Here is a 15817-nt window from a genome sequence, read left to right on the forward strand (position 1 = left end):
CAAAAAGCAGCACCAACACCACCTGAGTACTCCTGAGAAAGGCAGAATCCCACACATGCTGAATGAGAATGTCCATTTTCCAGAAGCTTCTCAACTAATTCATGAAAATTTGGATGCCCTGTTCTATACTAACGTGCTTCCACATTTCTTTACCTTAATTGCCCATCTGGAACTTAGCCTCACTTTCTTCCCTATTAAGTCCCTGAATTTAATTCTGCATTATAAGCCATAATGTTTCTAATAAACTTTTAATCAGGCTATACCTTCTCTAACTTCCTCTCCATAAATCACATGACATTATTCAATTATGTTTGGTCTATATGATACTATCCGATCTTGGCCAACATGGTGAAACCCCGTCTTTACTTAAAAATACAAAAATTAGCAGGTCGTGGTGGCATACGCCTGTAGACCCAGCTACTTGGGAAGTTGAGGCAGGAGAATTGCTTAAACCCAGGAGATGGAGGTTGCAGTGAGCCTAGATTGTGCCACTGCACTCAAGCCTGGCACCTGGAGACAGAGCAAGACTCTGTCTCAAAAATAAAATAAAATTATATATATGCCATGTGAGTTTGCTCATGTTTGTAATTATAGCACTTTGGCAGGCTGAGGCAGTGGATCACCTGAGGTCAGGAGTTTGAGAGCAGCCTGACCAACACAGTGATACACTGTCTCTACCAAAAATACAAAATTAGCCTGGATTGGTAGTGCACGCCTGTAGTCCCAGCTACTTGGGAGGATGAGACAAGAGAATTGCTTAAACCCAGGAGGTGGAGGTTGCAGTGAGCAGAGATTACACCACTGCACTCCAGCTTGGGTGAAACAGCAAGACTCCATTTAAAAAACTTATATATATATATATATATATATATATATATATATTATATGTATACACATACATACATATATATATTTTATATATATATATATGTTACTTGGTGTAATACTAACAATATTAAAAAATTTTAAATATCCTCATATAAATATTTCAGTGTTAAGATATTTATGATAGAAAACTTGGAAATATGTCATATTGAGCATCAATAGAACACCATAGAAGATGCTTCATTTAGGTAAACAAACACTTGAAAACACCTACCTATTTTTTGATAAAATCTTTACTGATAGAAAAAAATTTGAATAGAATGATAATGTAGTAATAAAATTTTTATGTTATATTTACATAAAAGCAAGCAAATATGTGATCAACTGTGCAACTATTTTATTTATTTATTTATTATACTTTAAGTTCTGGGGTACATGTGCAGAACATGTAGGTTTCTTACATAGGTATGCACATGCCTTTGTGATTGGCTGTATCCATCAGGCCAGGGACAGTGGATCACACCTTTAATCTTAAGACTTTGGGAGGCCAAAGTGGGTGGATTGCTTGAGCCCAGGAGTTTGAAACCAGCCTGGGAAAAATGGTCAAGTGCAAAAGATGCATAAATTAGCTGGGCATGGTGGTGCATGCCTGTAATCCCAGATACTGAGAAAACTGAGATGGAAGGATCACATTACCCTGGAAGGTCAAGGCTGCAGTGAGCTGAAATTGCACTACTGCACTTTAGCACAGGCAACAAAGTGAGATCCTGCCAAGAAAGAAAAGAAGAAAAGGAAAGGAACAGAAGAGAAAGAAAGAAAAGAAAGAGAAAGAAAGAATGAACTTCAAAAGTGTATCGAGCTTTCTTTAAAAGGAAATAAAAAAGAACAATTATTTAGGAGGCATCTAAAATGTGCCAGGATTCTATTTCACATTTGTTGTACATACTGTAATCATAAAAAATAATTATGATAATGGCTTTCTGCCCATTCCAGGGTGTTAAGAGCAAAATGATGAATAGATGTGATACTTTGTTCTCTCCATTCAGAATTTCCTCCTCTTAGACTCACATGGCTGGCTCTTTCTCATCTTTCAGTTGGCAGCTTAAATATCGTACTCAGAGAGGTCTTCTCTGACCACAGATTTCCATTCCTCTCCCATTCCCATCCTAACTACAAACTTCCTTGATATCTTCTAACATTTTCTCTTTTCTTTATCTAAAGCATTTATATATTTGCTCTTTCTTTCTTTTTCTGTTCCTACTACTGTAGCATAAGATCTCATCTTGTATTTTCAGTGTCACACTGACTACCACAGTTTGTGATCTATAACCCAAATAAATTCTAGGTCAAAACAAAATTTCATCAGTCTCATGTGCCAAACCACTATGTCCCTAAAGGACATCTTCAGTCCTAGTAGCCTGCTGAAACTGAACACACCCCTATCCCAAATTTAAAATCCACATGCCATTTCTGACTTTCCTATTCCTTTCTTGATGCTACTGCCATTTTATCATGCTTCGGGTTTACAAAAATTTTCCTCAAGATTTACTAAGTCACTGAATACTGAATACTGCTGTGATCATTTTATCTCACATTTGTAAATGTATTTTCCAATTTACAACATTTCCCACTACTTTTGTTCATTACACATACCTGAGAGGTACCATTGTCAATTGTCATTGACCACTTTTATGAACAAGGTCAATGACAATCAAATAAAGAATTTTTCCCAAGGTCCCATATTTAGTAAGTGGCAGAACCAGGATGCTAACATGTCTTTTGACTTCTACTTGGTGGTGGTAAAACTATGCATCAGCTGCTTCTAGTGAATAGTCAGGTCCCTCCAATTTCTCTCCACAGTCTTAACATTAGAATACACCATTATTATTTTATACTTCTGCTGCTGTAAGTGTGGCTGCCACAAAAGTACTCAGTGTGTTCTCTTTTTGAAAATGACTTCTACTTACTACAAGACTAAATTGTTGTTATTACAGTCCCACATAGTTACTACTCTCCATGTTTTCTTCTTAACCTAAAATGTTCGTTGTAGATCTATACTGGACAATCAAAATATATAAACATACTAAAATCCCAGCCTTATCTTTTCAGGTTCCAATTTCAATAAAAACTACAATTCAAACTGTTTCTCTCTAGCTCTCTTTATAATTTTGCACATCCAGATATACCACAGAATGATGCATTTGGCCACAGCTTAACTGAAATAATTCTTTATATTTTAGATAAACTTATTTTCAGAACACAAAGTGATTTTTTGCACATTCTAAACTTTATTACTCTGGCACTATACTACACTTGCTTCTTAAATGAATCACGCAAATTAGCAGAATTATACTATGAAGCAGTAATTTGCTTAGTACATAAATACTTTATTAATTATGAGCTCAAAAACATGAGAAAATAATTTATTATGGGCATATGCAGGAGGTAATTATTTGCATAAATTACTTCTTGTGGGGGAAAATGAGAATTTAGTTTATAGTGGTACCTTATTTAAGTGGGTTGGCATTGCAAATAGTATTAGTTGCTTTTATTCTGTTTTTCAAAAACCTAAAGATTAATGTATAATTTCAACTCTTCCAAAGAAAAGGAAAAAAAAAAGAGTAATCTTGTGGGCAATAATTGTAGAATGAAAGCCACACATAGATAACTAAAGAGAAAGCTGTAACTATGCTGACTATGAAGACACAGATGGACTGAAAGACCAGTCACTAAGAAATGAGATCTGTGAGAAAAAAATTAGGTGGGGATAAATTATTTTTAAAATGTGACGATGAAGGGAGAAACAACAAAGAAGCCTAATTAGTCAATTTAATATGAGCTTCAGCCAAGAAAGAAAAGAAACAACATGATGTACCATAAAGTACATGGAGAAATAGGTATGTAACCGAGACCTTTGTTCCTTTATAGCCCTAACAATACAGATTAATACTTGTGCTACAATTAGTTTTTAAAAAATATTTCTGTGATACAGAGTTTAATTTTATTACTATAAAACATTCAATTAGCTAACCATGGTCATCTGCCACTACCTGAAAGACTGTTATTATTACAGAGAGGGAAAACTAGAATTTTCCATCAACTTTCCACCTAAAGGAAGAATTGGTCACCAGAATTCTAAAGCGTGATGCATATTGGCTTATTAGTGGCATTAAGGGGCAAAAAATAAAAAGAGTAATGCATGGCTTATACAGGCGTATTTATTAGAGCATGAGTTGGGGCTAATAAAATGTTTAAGAAATTTTAGTCTAAAATCATAATCTAAGATTCCAGTTGAATTATACTAGAAAATATATTGTAACCCTCTTTGCTATTAATGACCTATTTCTAATTTTTTTTTTGAGACGGAGTTTCGCTCTCGTTACCCAGGCTGGAGTGCAATGGCGTGATCTCGGCTCACCGCAGCCTCCGCCTCCTGGGTTCAGGCAATTCTCCTGCCTCAGCCTCCTGAGTAGCTGGGATTACAGGCACGTGCCACCATGCCCAGCTGATTTTTGTATTTTTAGTAGAGACGGGGTTTCATCATGTTGACCAGGATGGTCTCGATCTCTTGACCTCGTGATCCACCCGCCTCGGCCTCCCAAAGTGCTGGGATTACAGGCGTGAGCCACCGCGCCCGGCCTCTAATTTATTTTCTTTTTATTTATGGCATAATTTCTCAAAATAACACATCAAAACTTATACATCCTTAAACATTAAAAAACAATACAAATGTAAGCAATATTTTTTAACTGCACTATTTAATCAATAGATACATTATGTATATTACTTATAACATTCCATTAAATATAAATTCATTCATCTATTTATTCAGATTAAACAACTATTAAGGCTGAATGTGGCAACTCATGCCTGTAACCCCAGCACTTTGAGAGGCTGAGGTGGGCATATCATGTGAATTCAACAGTTAAAGGCCGACCTGGGCAACAAGGCAAAACCCCATCTCTACAAAAAGTACAAAACTCAGCCAAGTATGGTGACAAAGGCCTGCAGTCCCAGCTACTTGGATGGCTGAGGTGGGAGGATCACCTCAGCCCAGGAAGTAGAGACTGCAGTGAGCCAAGATCCCACAACTGCACTCTAGCCTCAGTAACAGAGTGAAACTCCATCTCGAAAAATCAACAATTACAATGCCTCTTACATGGAAGACTGTATTCCAGGTACTCCAGGATACACACAAATATGTCTATGACCTCCAGTAGCTCATAGTATGCAGGAACTTCAAGTGATTATTTAAACAACTAAACATAAAAATTCTGAAATTTTAAATTTCCAAGTGTAATATAAAGACTTTGAGTGGATAGTTTAAATAAACTACAATGACAAAATCATGGTGTTAAAGTCTTACCATATTGGTATTAAGAGTCTGCGTATATAACTGGTTATTTGCAGTAAAATACATGTTATTCATTAGATGAAGTGTTTTACCTATACTCTTTATGGACAACTTATAAAACACAGAAGAATCCATTTGTAATACAAATTTTGATAACATAAATTTAAATTTCTACATTTCTACAATTTATATTTTTAAAGCAGATACAATCTGGTTATGTTGCCCAGGCTGTTCTCAAACTCCTAGGCTCAAAAAATCCTCCTGCCTCAAACCCCCAAGTAGCTGGGACTAAAGGCGTACACCACCATACTCAGCTAGTTTTCTACAAATTTTAATATTATTTTAGTCTCACTACAGAAGTAATAATAGAAGTAGAAAAAATAATGTCTCCTAAAAACTACATAACAAAATAATAAGTGTCCAAGAAAAGGTATATGCTATGTGCTGCACAGTTTTGCCAATAAAAAGTACCAGGGAGATTCCATGATAACTACAAGTAATTTGATTCACTGAAGATTCATAAAGGCATAAATATTATGAAAGTAACACTAGTATGATTTAAAAGCCAATATTAATATTTATCCAAATAAACCTTAACCAAATTTTATATTTCCTTTATTGGGGAAAGCATATTCTAATGTGATTTTCCTGTCACTATGTTTCCAGTTCATTTTCTTTCAGCCCCCACCCTGTCACAGTACTTAATCAATCCTTTGTTAATGAGGTTAAACAATTTTTTAAAATCAACTAGCCATGTCTATGCTTTTCTCTGACCAACCTTATATTACCAACATAAAAAAAGGTAGATAAACCACTGCTAAATTTTAAAAGTAAATAATATGCAAAACTTGAGTGAGAAAATTAAAGAGGCCAATTTACTTCGGTGGTAACAGTCAAGTTGTCATCATCTGGCTTAGGGCATGAATCAACACACAGTTCGTGGAAAATGCTTTAGAGCAAAAATATACAATGAAAATGAGGCAAGTTGATTTCTTTACAAAGTTTTTAACTGCCAGGTCATATTCAGCTTCTCCCTTCAAAAAACAAAAACACAATCTGGGAAAAGGTTAGCTATCTGTACATTAAATAATGTTTCTTGATATAATTAAAATATGGCCTCTGCTCTAAAAATAGATTTTGGTTACCTGCTTTTGCACCTCTACCTGTCTAAATATATACAATATTCAATGAACACTGACTTTGAGCTCCATAACAAATAGGGACAGCCAACATATACCAGAGCCTGATGATAATTTACTCTGACAAATTATCTATCCTGAAGTTGTACTTAAAATTCAACTAATAAATGACATAAGTTTTGTTACCTAAACTGGGAGAAACCTGATGACCTAAAGAAAGGTAGAAAGATCTACTGTTTCTTGTCTATTATCTATCTCTAGTTAAAAGACTAATCTCTGTCACTTCAAATTGGCAGTCTTGACTCCTTAGCATAGAAACCACTTAAGAAGGTCCCATTGCTTTCCTTTGTCCCAAAACAGTACATAGAATCACCTGCAATATTTGAAACATGTGTATGCTAAGTGCACAGAAGTCTAATAACAAAGGTGTATGTTCTCTTTGAGAATACTCTTCCCAGAAAGATTAACACATTAACAGTAATAAAAATGCAATTATACTCACTCTATACATCCTACCTTTTTCAGATCCACATTAACTAAGAAGCCCTTAAATACTTCACAGGTAGGGCCGGGCATGGTGGCTCACACCTAAAATCCCAACTCTTTGGGAGGCTGAGGGGAGCAGATCACTTGAGGTCAGGAGCTCAAAACTAGCCTGGCCAACATGGTGAAACCCCATCTCCACTAAAAATGCAAACAGCCTGGCGTGGTGGCAAACACCTGTAATTTCAGCTACTAGGGAGGCTATTATGCTTGAACCTTCAAGGCAGAGGTTGTGGTGAGCTGAGATCATGCCACTGTACTCCAGCCTGGGTGATGGAGTGAGACTCCCTCTCAAAAAGAAAACCTTCATAGGCACTCAGATATCCAAGAAGAGAGACTGCTGGAAAAACAGTCTTGGTAGTTGTACCTCTATTTCCCTAAGTTCTATATAAATATCTTTCTTCCTATGGGCTTCCAGATTCCACTTGTGCAGGGCTCCATGGCAGTCTCCAATATTCAAATCTTCAATCTATGAAAGCATAGATTCCTGAAAGGACGGCCTCAAATGACCAGGAGTGGCTCTCTACATCCCTGCTCCTAAATAACAAGTTACCTGGAGTCTCCATCAACTGCCCCCAGCATAGACACACCTCCAATTACCCAACTGAACTTCATCACTGATTGGCCAGTCAATCATGCCCCTGACCCAGCCTACATGAACACTGGAAGGCCATCAGTGAATTATGAAAAGAAGCAGAGGTGAGGAGGAACCTGCCCTGGGCTACAGATCTATGTAGTTCAGCAATCTCCAGCCTAGTACTCAAGAAGCTCTAAACCACCCCTCTGTAAGTCAGAATGGAAGCATGTGATACTACATTTCTGTCTGCTGTAGAGACTCTTCCCAGTGTCTCAAAATGTTTTAGCATCTTTCAGTAAAAATCTTCGTTTGTCAGTTATTGATCAAAAAAAGCAGCAACCTGTTTATAGCTCCCTTGAACCCTCTATTTTAATGTGCCTTGTAAATTCCCAACATCCTGTGTTCTTCATCTTTGTAATTTATCTTTATTAAACTTGTCATAAACTCCAATATTCTGATCTTTTAATGAAGAATTCGTATTCCTATCCAATAAAGTATTGTTTCTCTTCAAACTTGGCCTTCCCCTGCTCATTCCATTCCTAGCCACTGCCATTGGGTTTATCAGTTAATTTCTTTCTCATTCTATCCTCTGGGTGCACCAGACTCACTCTCCCTTTGTATCGTCATCATCATTATCTGAGACAGAGTCTCACCGTGTCACCAGGCAAGAGTGCAATCGCATGATCTCAGCTCACTGCAACCTCCACCTCCCATGTTCAAGCAATTCTTCCGTCTCAGCCTCCCAAGTAGCTGGGAACACAGGTGCCTGCCACCATGCCCAGCTAATTTGTTTTGTATTTTTAGTAGTCTGATTTTCACCATTTTGCCCAGGATGATCTGGATCTCTTGACCCCATAATCCACTTGCCTCAGCCTCCCAAAGTGCTGGGATTACAGGTGTGAGCCACCACAATGTGGCTGTAATCCCAGGTCTTTGGGAGGCTGAGGCAGGAGAATTGCTAGAACTCAGGCAGATGTTACAATGAGCCTAGACTGCGCCACTACACTCAGCCTGGGCGAGAGAGCAAGACTCTGTCAACAACAACAACAACAACTAAAAGCACCCGTAAAATAAAAAAAGAAGGGTGAGTACTGGGCTTTAAAATAAGTTAAATTTCATTTCTGCCACTTCCTATGTCCAAAAAGAAAACTATCCTAATCTATTTGAGTCTCAGGTTCTCTATCTAGAAAAACACTTGACCAGAATGTTTAACACACGTTGAAATACTAGAGGTTATTTTAATTAGTCCTATGATTCCTTAAAATTCTGAAATTCTGCATGCTTTTGATTGTCTATAGGAGAATTGGGGATACATAGCCAGCAGAATATGAAAAAATAATAGAACAAAAGAAACACCAAAAGCAGAGAACACTTTAAAACATCAAGAGGTTATGAAAATGTCATTGAAAAAGAAAAAAAAGGCTAAAAAAAAATATTGTGGAAGTAGGCAGAAATACTAGCCTAACGGGAAAACCAAACTGGGAAGTCAAGTAATTTCTCTCTAAGACTTGACTAATCTTGGTTTTGCAAAATTTACAATCCTATGGCCAAACCTTTACACTGCCCTAAAGCCTTTGATGGTAAAGTTAAGATATTGGTTACCACTGAAATTGTCAAGTTTATTAGGACAAACTCTTAGACCAACCTCATTTCTAACAATAACCTTAAATGAGAGTTAACATATAACTAGATTTGACTGTATTCATTAATCTGATTCTAACATATATCTTGATTCATTTGCTGCACAGATCTTTATCCATCTATGCTGAGGAGCAAAAGAAAGATTTGGAAGCCAGGCAGGCTGATGGTTTAATTGTGAATCAGCTACTTTGTTAACTATGGGGTTATGAAATGATTAATCAATCTCTCTAAACCACAGCTCCCTATTTAATAAATAGTAGGTTATAAGAACACAGATGTTGTGATGGCTTTATGAGATAAATGCATAGCACATAATAGGGTGGTTAGCCCAGAATACAACACTCAACAGATATTAGTTTCTTCAATCTATATTCCCTTAGTTAATATAATTTTTTAAATCTGTAAAATCCTACCTGACTGTAGATTCATCAGCACTCCCAGGATCTATTAAAGGAAAAGATAAAATGCATTATAAGTCAATAATAAATATATAGAATATTAAAAACATAAGAAGGCACAGTCATGCATGCCTGTAATCTCAACTACTTGGGAGACTGAGGCAGGAGGATCACTTGAGAAACCCAGAAGTTTGAGACCAGTTTGGAAAACAGCAAGACTCTGCCTTCATTAAATAAATTATGCACACTTGTGTGCATGCTTTAGACCATTTTTCTTTAAAGTATAGGACTGATGATTTGTTATAAAGCATTCCTTCAGGAGCATACGTGAGAGCTTATTAGAATTAATATAAATTATACCTACTGGTATGTAATTAGTGCAGTAAGAACTCTTACTTTCCTTTTTATTTACTAAATGCAAAGAATAAATTCATCAAAATTTGATATCTACAAATGAACTGCAGTATACCAGTCATCTTAGACAAACCATATAAGATTGACTAAAAACGGTATTGTTATCAGAACAGGTCTGATGAGTGACCAGTGTCAAAGAACATAATTTCTGAACCAAAGTATGAAGGGCAGTTAGTATACAGTAGTTCCCTTATCCACAACATGTGTGGAAGAGACATATTTGCCACATTTTTCTCTGTTCCCACACCATAGAAACAGTCATCAACAAAGAAGGCTTCCGTGATCAAACCTGGGGAGGGTTTTTCCCCACCAACAAGCAAGCAATCATTTCTGTAGATGACACAAGCTGGGTGTCCTTTAATTCAGTTCTCATACTCTATCTGCAGGTAGCATCAGATTCCACAGGTAAAGGGTTCAGTCCCATGAGTCTGCCTCCCTACATCAGTCCTAAGTCTGAAGCTCCAAAACTTCTGACCAACTGGCTTCAATTTGAGGTTCAATTGAGGTTCCCAGGACTCCCTCTTTGGGTTAAACTGAATTGTTGGAATAGCTCAAAGTACTCAGGGAAACACATTTACCAGTTTGCTATGAATGACATTACAAAAGGTACAGATGAAGAGATGCACATTGCAAAGTGTGGGGGGAAGTGGGACGAAGATTACATGCCCTCCCAGGACACATCGTCCTCCAGGAACCTCAATGTATCCAGCAAACTGGAAGCTCTCTAAGCCCAGTCTCTTTGGGTCTTTATGAAAGCTTTATTACATATGCACCACTGATTAAGTAAATCACAGGCCAGTGGTGACTGAAAACCTTCAGGCTTTCTCTTGGCCCCCAAGTCTACAGAGTGAGACTGGAGATCTCAACCCTCTAATCAGTGTCTTCACAATAATGACCATTTGCCATCCTGAGTCTACATAGGGGCTTCCAGCCATCAGTCATTAGCATACAAAAAGACACCAGCTTGGAATTTCTAATGATTTTAAGAATTGTACACCAAGAAATGAGTCAACGTCCAAACACAGATTTTACATTCAGTTTTTATTTCTGTGGTGAAAGCAAATAGTCAACTGTATTCCCAAAATATCACGTGGAAAGCTTCAGAAGTAAACATGTCATAAGTTTTAATGTGCCAGTCTGAGAAGTGCGATGAAAACTTGAGCCCCTCCATCCAGACCAGGATGTGAATTATCTCTTTGTTCGGTACATCCACACCGCATATGCTGTTCACCCATTAGTCATCAACACAGTCTCCTTCTGTTGCCAGCCATCAACATCATTAAGGCCTGAAGATCCAGGGTCACTCACAGCTCATCTTTTTTTCTGACTTAGATTCAGGGGGTGCATAGTGGCCTAACACTGCATTACAATGCCTATCTCATTCACCTCACTTCATCTCATTACACAGGCATTGTATCACTTCACATCATCACAGGAAAAAGGGTGAGAACCATAACAATATATTTTGAGTTATTGTTAATTTCTTACTGTGCCTAATTTATAAATTAAATGCTTTCATAGATATATATGTGTAGAAAAAAATGGTATGTGATTCAGTACTATTTGTGGTTTCAGGCATTTACTGGAAGTCTTGAAATGTATCTCCTACATTTAAGGGGGAACTACTGCACTTATTTTGTTGAACACAACACAGCCTCCCTAGCTCTGCACTTAAAACTGTTCAGGTTAGGATAAAACAACTTATCACCAGAAGTCAGCAAAAACACAGGAATCAGACCAGAAACAAGGATTCTTGCAAAAACTTTCCAGCTGCCAGTGGAGAAAAGCTCAAGAGAGATCAATGTGTTACTCTGGCTAATACTCTTCTGGGGAAGGTGCTGGGTGGTTTAATTAGTTGTAACTATATGCTCAGCTCTAGGTATAACAAGGCCCAAATTCACCTGCCATTTTACCTCCCACAGAAAAAACCACTGGAAAGATCACTCCTTTAAGAGCTTATCCACTCCGAATCACACCTCACATTCAGAGAGAAGCTTAAGAAACACTGGGGATGTGTGGCAGGCTGCCAGGTAGTACTATCTTATGTGAAAATGTATAGAAAGAAATCAATGCCCTCTTGCTACCAGAATGTGCCAATGCTTTCCCCTCTCCATAGTAGGAGAAAAAAATTCTTTTTAAATCTCATATAAAGCAAAATTGTATGATTTCCTTGCCATCCCTCATGACAGTAAATCTAGTCATAGGTGAGTCATGTCATCATAATACAGACTGTTTTCAAACTCATCCCTCAAAAGAAGAGGATCAGTGAGGATCATGGTTATTTACCTATAGCATTCACTGCCTGGACTTATTTCCAGCTGAAAGTACGTATGGAAGACTTTGTGATTCCAGTTTTATAAAGTACAACCTCTTGAACTTGTTCCCTTCCAGGGAACAGAGAGTCTATCTGAACCCACCCCATAAACCAAGATGCTCCAGTGTGTACTGTGTGGTAATGCATGGTGTCATTTTCCTCAACCGTTTCCATTATGTGGCAAATATCTACACAAATTATGTTTTCTAAATATGTAAAGCACATGTCATCAGATCTTATGATAAAAAAAAAAAGAAAAACAAAAGGACAAAGTATATCTTAAATGGCTACATTCAATCACCATAGAACTTTAACTTTTTAAGTAGTCAAAAATACATCCATTATATTATTTCAACTACGTGACTCTTGAAAAAAGTAAAACTATGAAGATAGAAAAGATCAGTGGTTGGAGTTGCTAGGAAAAAAGGGACAGATGAACAGGCATAGTATTGAGAATTTTTAGGGCAGTGAAACTGTTCTATCATATTAAAATAATAGATACATGTCATTATACATTTGTCCAAATTCACAGAATGTACAGTGTTAACAATGAAGTCTGATGTCAACTATGAACTTTGAATGATTATAATGTGTCAACGGAGGTTCATCAGTTCTAACAAATGTACCACTTTGGTGGAAAATACTAATAATGGGAAGGGCCATGCCTGTGTGGTAGGCATGGAAAATAATGAGAAATCTCTGTACCTTCCCCTCGATTTTGTTGTAAACCTAAAACTGCTCTAAGAAATAAAATTACTGACCTAAAAAAGATACTCATTGTCTATGCATCCTAGGATTTCCAGAACAAAAACTAAAATAAAAAACAAAAGATATTCACTGAACCTGTTATTATGACATATTTAAGCAAGACATGGTGACCCCCAAAATTGGAGATCATTAAAGACCAAAGTAATAGCATGTAGGCATTATTTCTCAAATTGAATTATATAAAATATGTAAAACAAATAAATTTAACTGCATGCTCAGGCAAGAAAATATTGATAAATTATTATTTTATCTTATTTTACAATTCTAAACAGGGATTTAGCACAAGATGAAAACTAGATTCATGTAATGAAAATAAAGACAATTTTTATTCTAATTTTAACTCAGAATTTATTAGACTTATTTCATTTAACAATTTTACTCAAAGGCTAATGAGATAAGGAGGACAGATTGTAATTACCTAATACTGCTATGGTAACTTACAAAGAAATACCTGTTAGTCACCAAAACTAAAAAAAGTAACCAGCATTGCAACTAAGGATGGATCATACAACAGAAACTAGTACCAAGTTACCCTATCTTATATTATTTGCTGTTAAAATGAAATTTTAAAATAACACCAAAAATTAGTTGGGACTAAAACTTTGGTGCAGAAAAGATTTTATATAGCAGGCAAAAGACTGACATCCTTAGAAAGGCCCACATGCAAGCCTGTTCCCCTTGGGTGGTGTTTAGGAAATTGAAATTGAGAGGGTTCCCATCATTCCCGGAGAAGAATGGCTCACTGTGTCTAAAGTGCTTAGAGAAACAATGTGGTTACTCTGAACAGGTGCTTTCCTTCTGGGAGTCTGGAATTTGGGTACATGCAAGGGAGAGTAACCTCAATTTAAAAAACTTGGGTACTGAGTCTCTAATGAGATTCTGGTACTGGTGACATCACTGCACATGTGTTGCCAAAATGTGAGGCTGGGAGAATTAAGCAGATCCTGGGAACTCCACAGGATAGAACTCCTGGAAACTTGTGCCTGGTTTTCTCCAGACTTGACCACATGCACATTTTCCCTTTAATTTTGCCTGTACCCTTTCATTGTAATAAATGAAAGATCTGAGTATAATTATTTTCTGAGTGCTGTGAGACCTTCTAGTGAATCACCAAACCTGGGGGTGGTCTTGGAAACCCTTGACACAAATGCATCATATAAGATTTTTATTAAGTCGATATGATATATGTGACTGTCATCAGATGGTTATTTCACAGAATAACTTTCCCTAATCTGTTTTTCTTTTCTTTTTCCTCCTTGACATTTGACTTGGAGATTCTTGTATTTCTGTATCTAATTGAATAAAGCCATTGATGCAGAAGGATTATTTGAGCTCAGAAGTTCCAGACCAGCCTGGGAAATATAGTGAGACCTCATCTAAAAAATACATACATACATACCTTAAAAAGAAAAATAGCTAAGCATGCTGGTGTATGCCTGTAGTCCTAGCTACTTGGGAGGCTGAGGTGAAAGGATCATTTAAGGCCAGGAAGCAGAAGCTGCAGGGAGCCAAGACTGTACCACTACACTCAAATACTAGCAACAGAGGGAGACACTGTCTCAAAAATAAACAGATAAACAAATCAATTGATAAATAACTGTGTATCCAGCTAGATGTAACCACACATGACTATGGTCCCAGCTACTCAGGAGGATGAGGTAGGAGGACTGATTAAGCCAAGAAGTTCAAGGCTACAGTGAGCTGTAATTGTTCCACTGAATAGACACTGTATTCCAACCTGGGCAACATAGAGAAACCCCATTTCTTGTAATAATTAACTAATTAAGTAAGTAACTTGTATAACTGGAGAACTCATCATTCAAGTAACGCGTATACCTGGAGAAAAACCTATGACCACTGAGTAAAGTATACCAGTCTACTACTGATCATAGAGGTCCTTTTACTTACTTCTAACCTTTTTATTTCTTATAAAACTAGAAACATGGTTCACCCATTAAAGGCAGTTCATCACAGAACAAGTCAAAAAGTCAAAATAACTGCATCCAAAGCGTAGGATGTTTTATCCGCTGCTCCCTGCAAATAGTGGATTTGGTCATAAAGAATCAGCAGGACTTTTAACTTATTAGTGTGGACATATGCACGTGCAAGAGCACATGTATGTGTGTGTGCATGTGCATATGTGTATGTGTGTGTGTGTGTAAATGACAGATAAAACCGTTTTGCTTATGTAAGAATATGTAACATAACTTGTACTTCTCACAAAGGAATTGTTTTTCTGTCTTCTGCACAAAGTGAGTATCTCCAAAACATAATCTCCAATTTGTATGGGTGCACTCTGGTTTAATTTTACGGTTCTTATTGCCATTTACTATGGTACAAGAAAGGGACTGTTGAGTTCCCAGCTCTAAAGATAGTTACTTTCTTAGTGACAAAAATTAATACATAATACAGTTCACCCTTGAACAGCAAGGGTTTGAACTGCAGGGGTTTACTTATATGCAGATTTTCTTCTGCCTCTGAAATCCATAGACAGATGAAGACCTTTGTGAGTATCCACTTATGTCTTATGAAAAGTCAATGCATTTTTTTCTGATTATTTTCTTTCTAACAGCTTCATTTCTCTAGCTTACTTTGTTGTAAGAACACAGTATATAATAATGCAGCACAAATAAAATAGGTTTTAATGGACTGTTTATGTTATCAGGAAGGCTTCCAGTCAATGGTGGGTTACTAATAGCTAAGATGGGGAAATTAAAAGTTAGACTCAGATTTTCAACTTTACAGAGATTAGAGTCCCTAACCCCCACATTATCCATGGGTCAACTATAATTATTTCTTTACTAAATACAAATGATTAATTATAAAAATGAAATAGAAGCCGGG

General features: G+C 36.8%; 1 protein-coding gene and 2 long non-coding RNA genes across 5 annotated transcripts in view; all 3 read left to right on the plus strand.

The window, feature by feature from the left end:
* The window catches only part of LOC116557379 (vitamin K epoxide reductase complex subunit 1-like protein 1), a 69993-nt gene extending 62231 nt beyond the window's left edge, over positions 1 to 7762 (plus strand). For all 3 annotated transcript variants that reach the window (XR_004271490.1, XR_004271493.1, XM_032286848.1), the window contains one exon: positions 7280 to 7762. Coding sequence is in view for 1 of the 3 variants with exons in the window: in XM_032286848.1 (XP_032142739.1) it covers positions 7280 to 7344 (65 nt within the window). In the remaining 2 variants the exon portion in view is untranslated. The remainder of the gene's footprint in view (positions 1 to 7279) is intronic.
* On the plus strand, positions 4472 to 5917 carry LOC116557384. Its single transcript, XR_004271500.1, has 2 exons — positions 4472 to 4724; positions 4860 to 5917. It is a non-coding gene; the product is annotated as an uncharacterized LOC116557384 (long non-coding RNA).
* LOC116557382 lies at positions 6062 to 6216 on the plus strand. The gene is made up of 2 exons (XR_004271498.1): positions 6062 to 6118; positions 6160 to 6216. It is a non-coding gene; the product is annotated as an uncharacterized LOC116557382 (long non-coding RNA).
* Positions 7763 to 15817: the final 8055 nt, after the last annotated feature.

Source organism: Sapajus apella, unplaced genomic scaffold, assembly GCF_009761245.1.
Source record: "Sapajus apella isolate SASKATOON/1434 unplaced genomic scaffold, GSC_monkey_1.0 scaffold19, whole genome shotgun sequence".
In the NCBI taxonomy this organism is placed as follows: domain Eukaryota; kingdom Metazoa; phylum Chordata; class Mammalia; order Primates; family Cebidae; genus Sapajus; species Sapajus apella.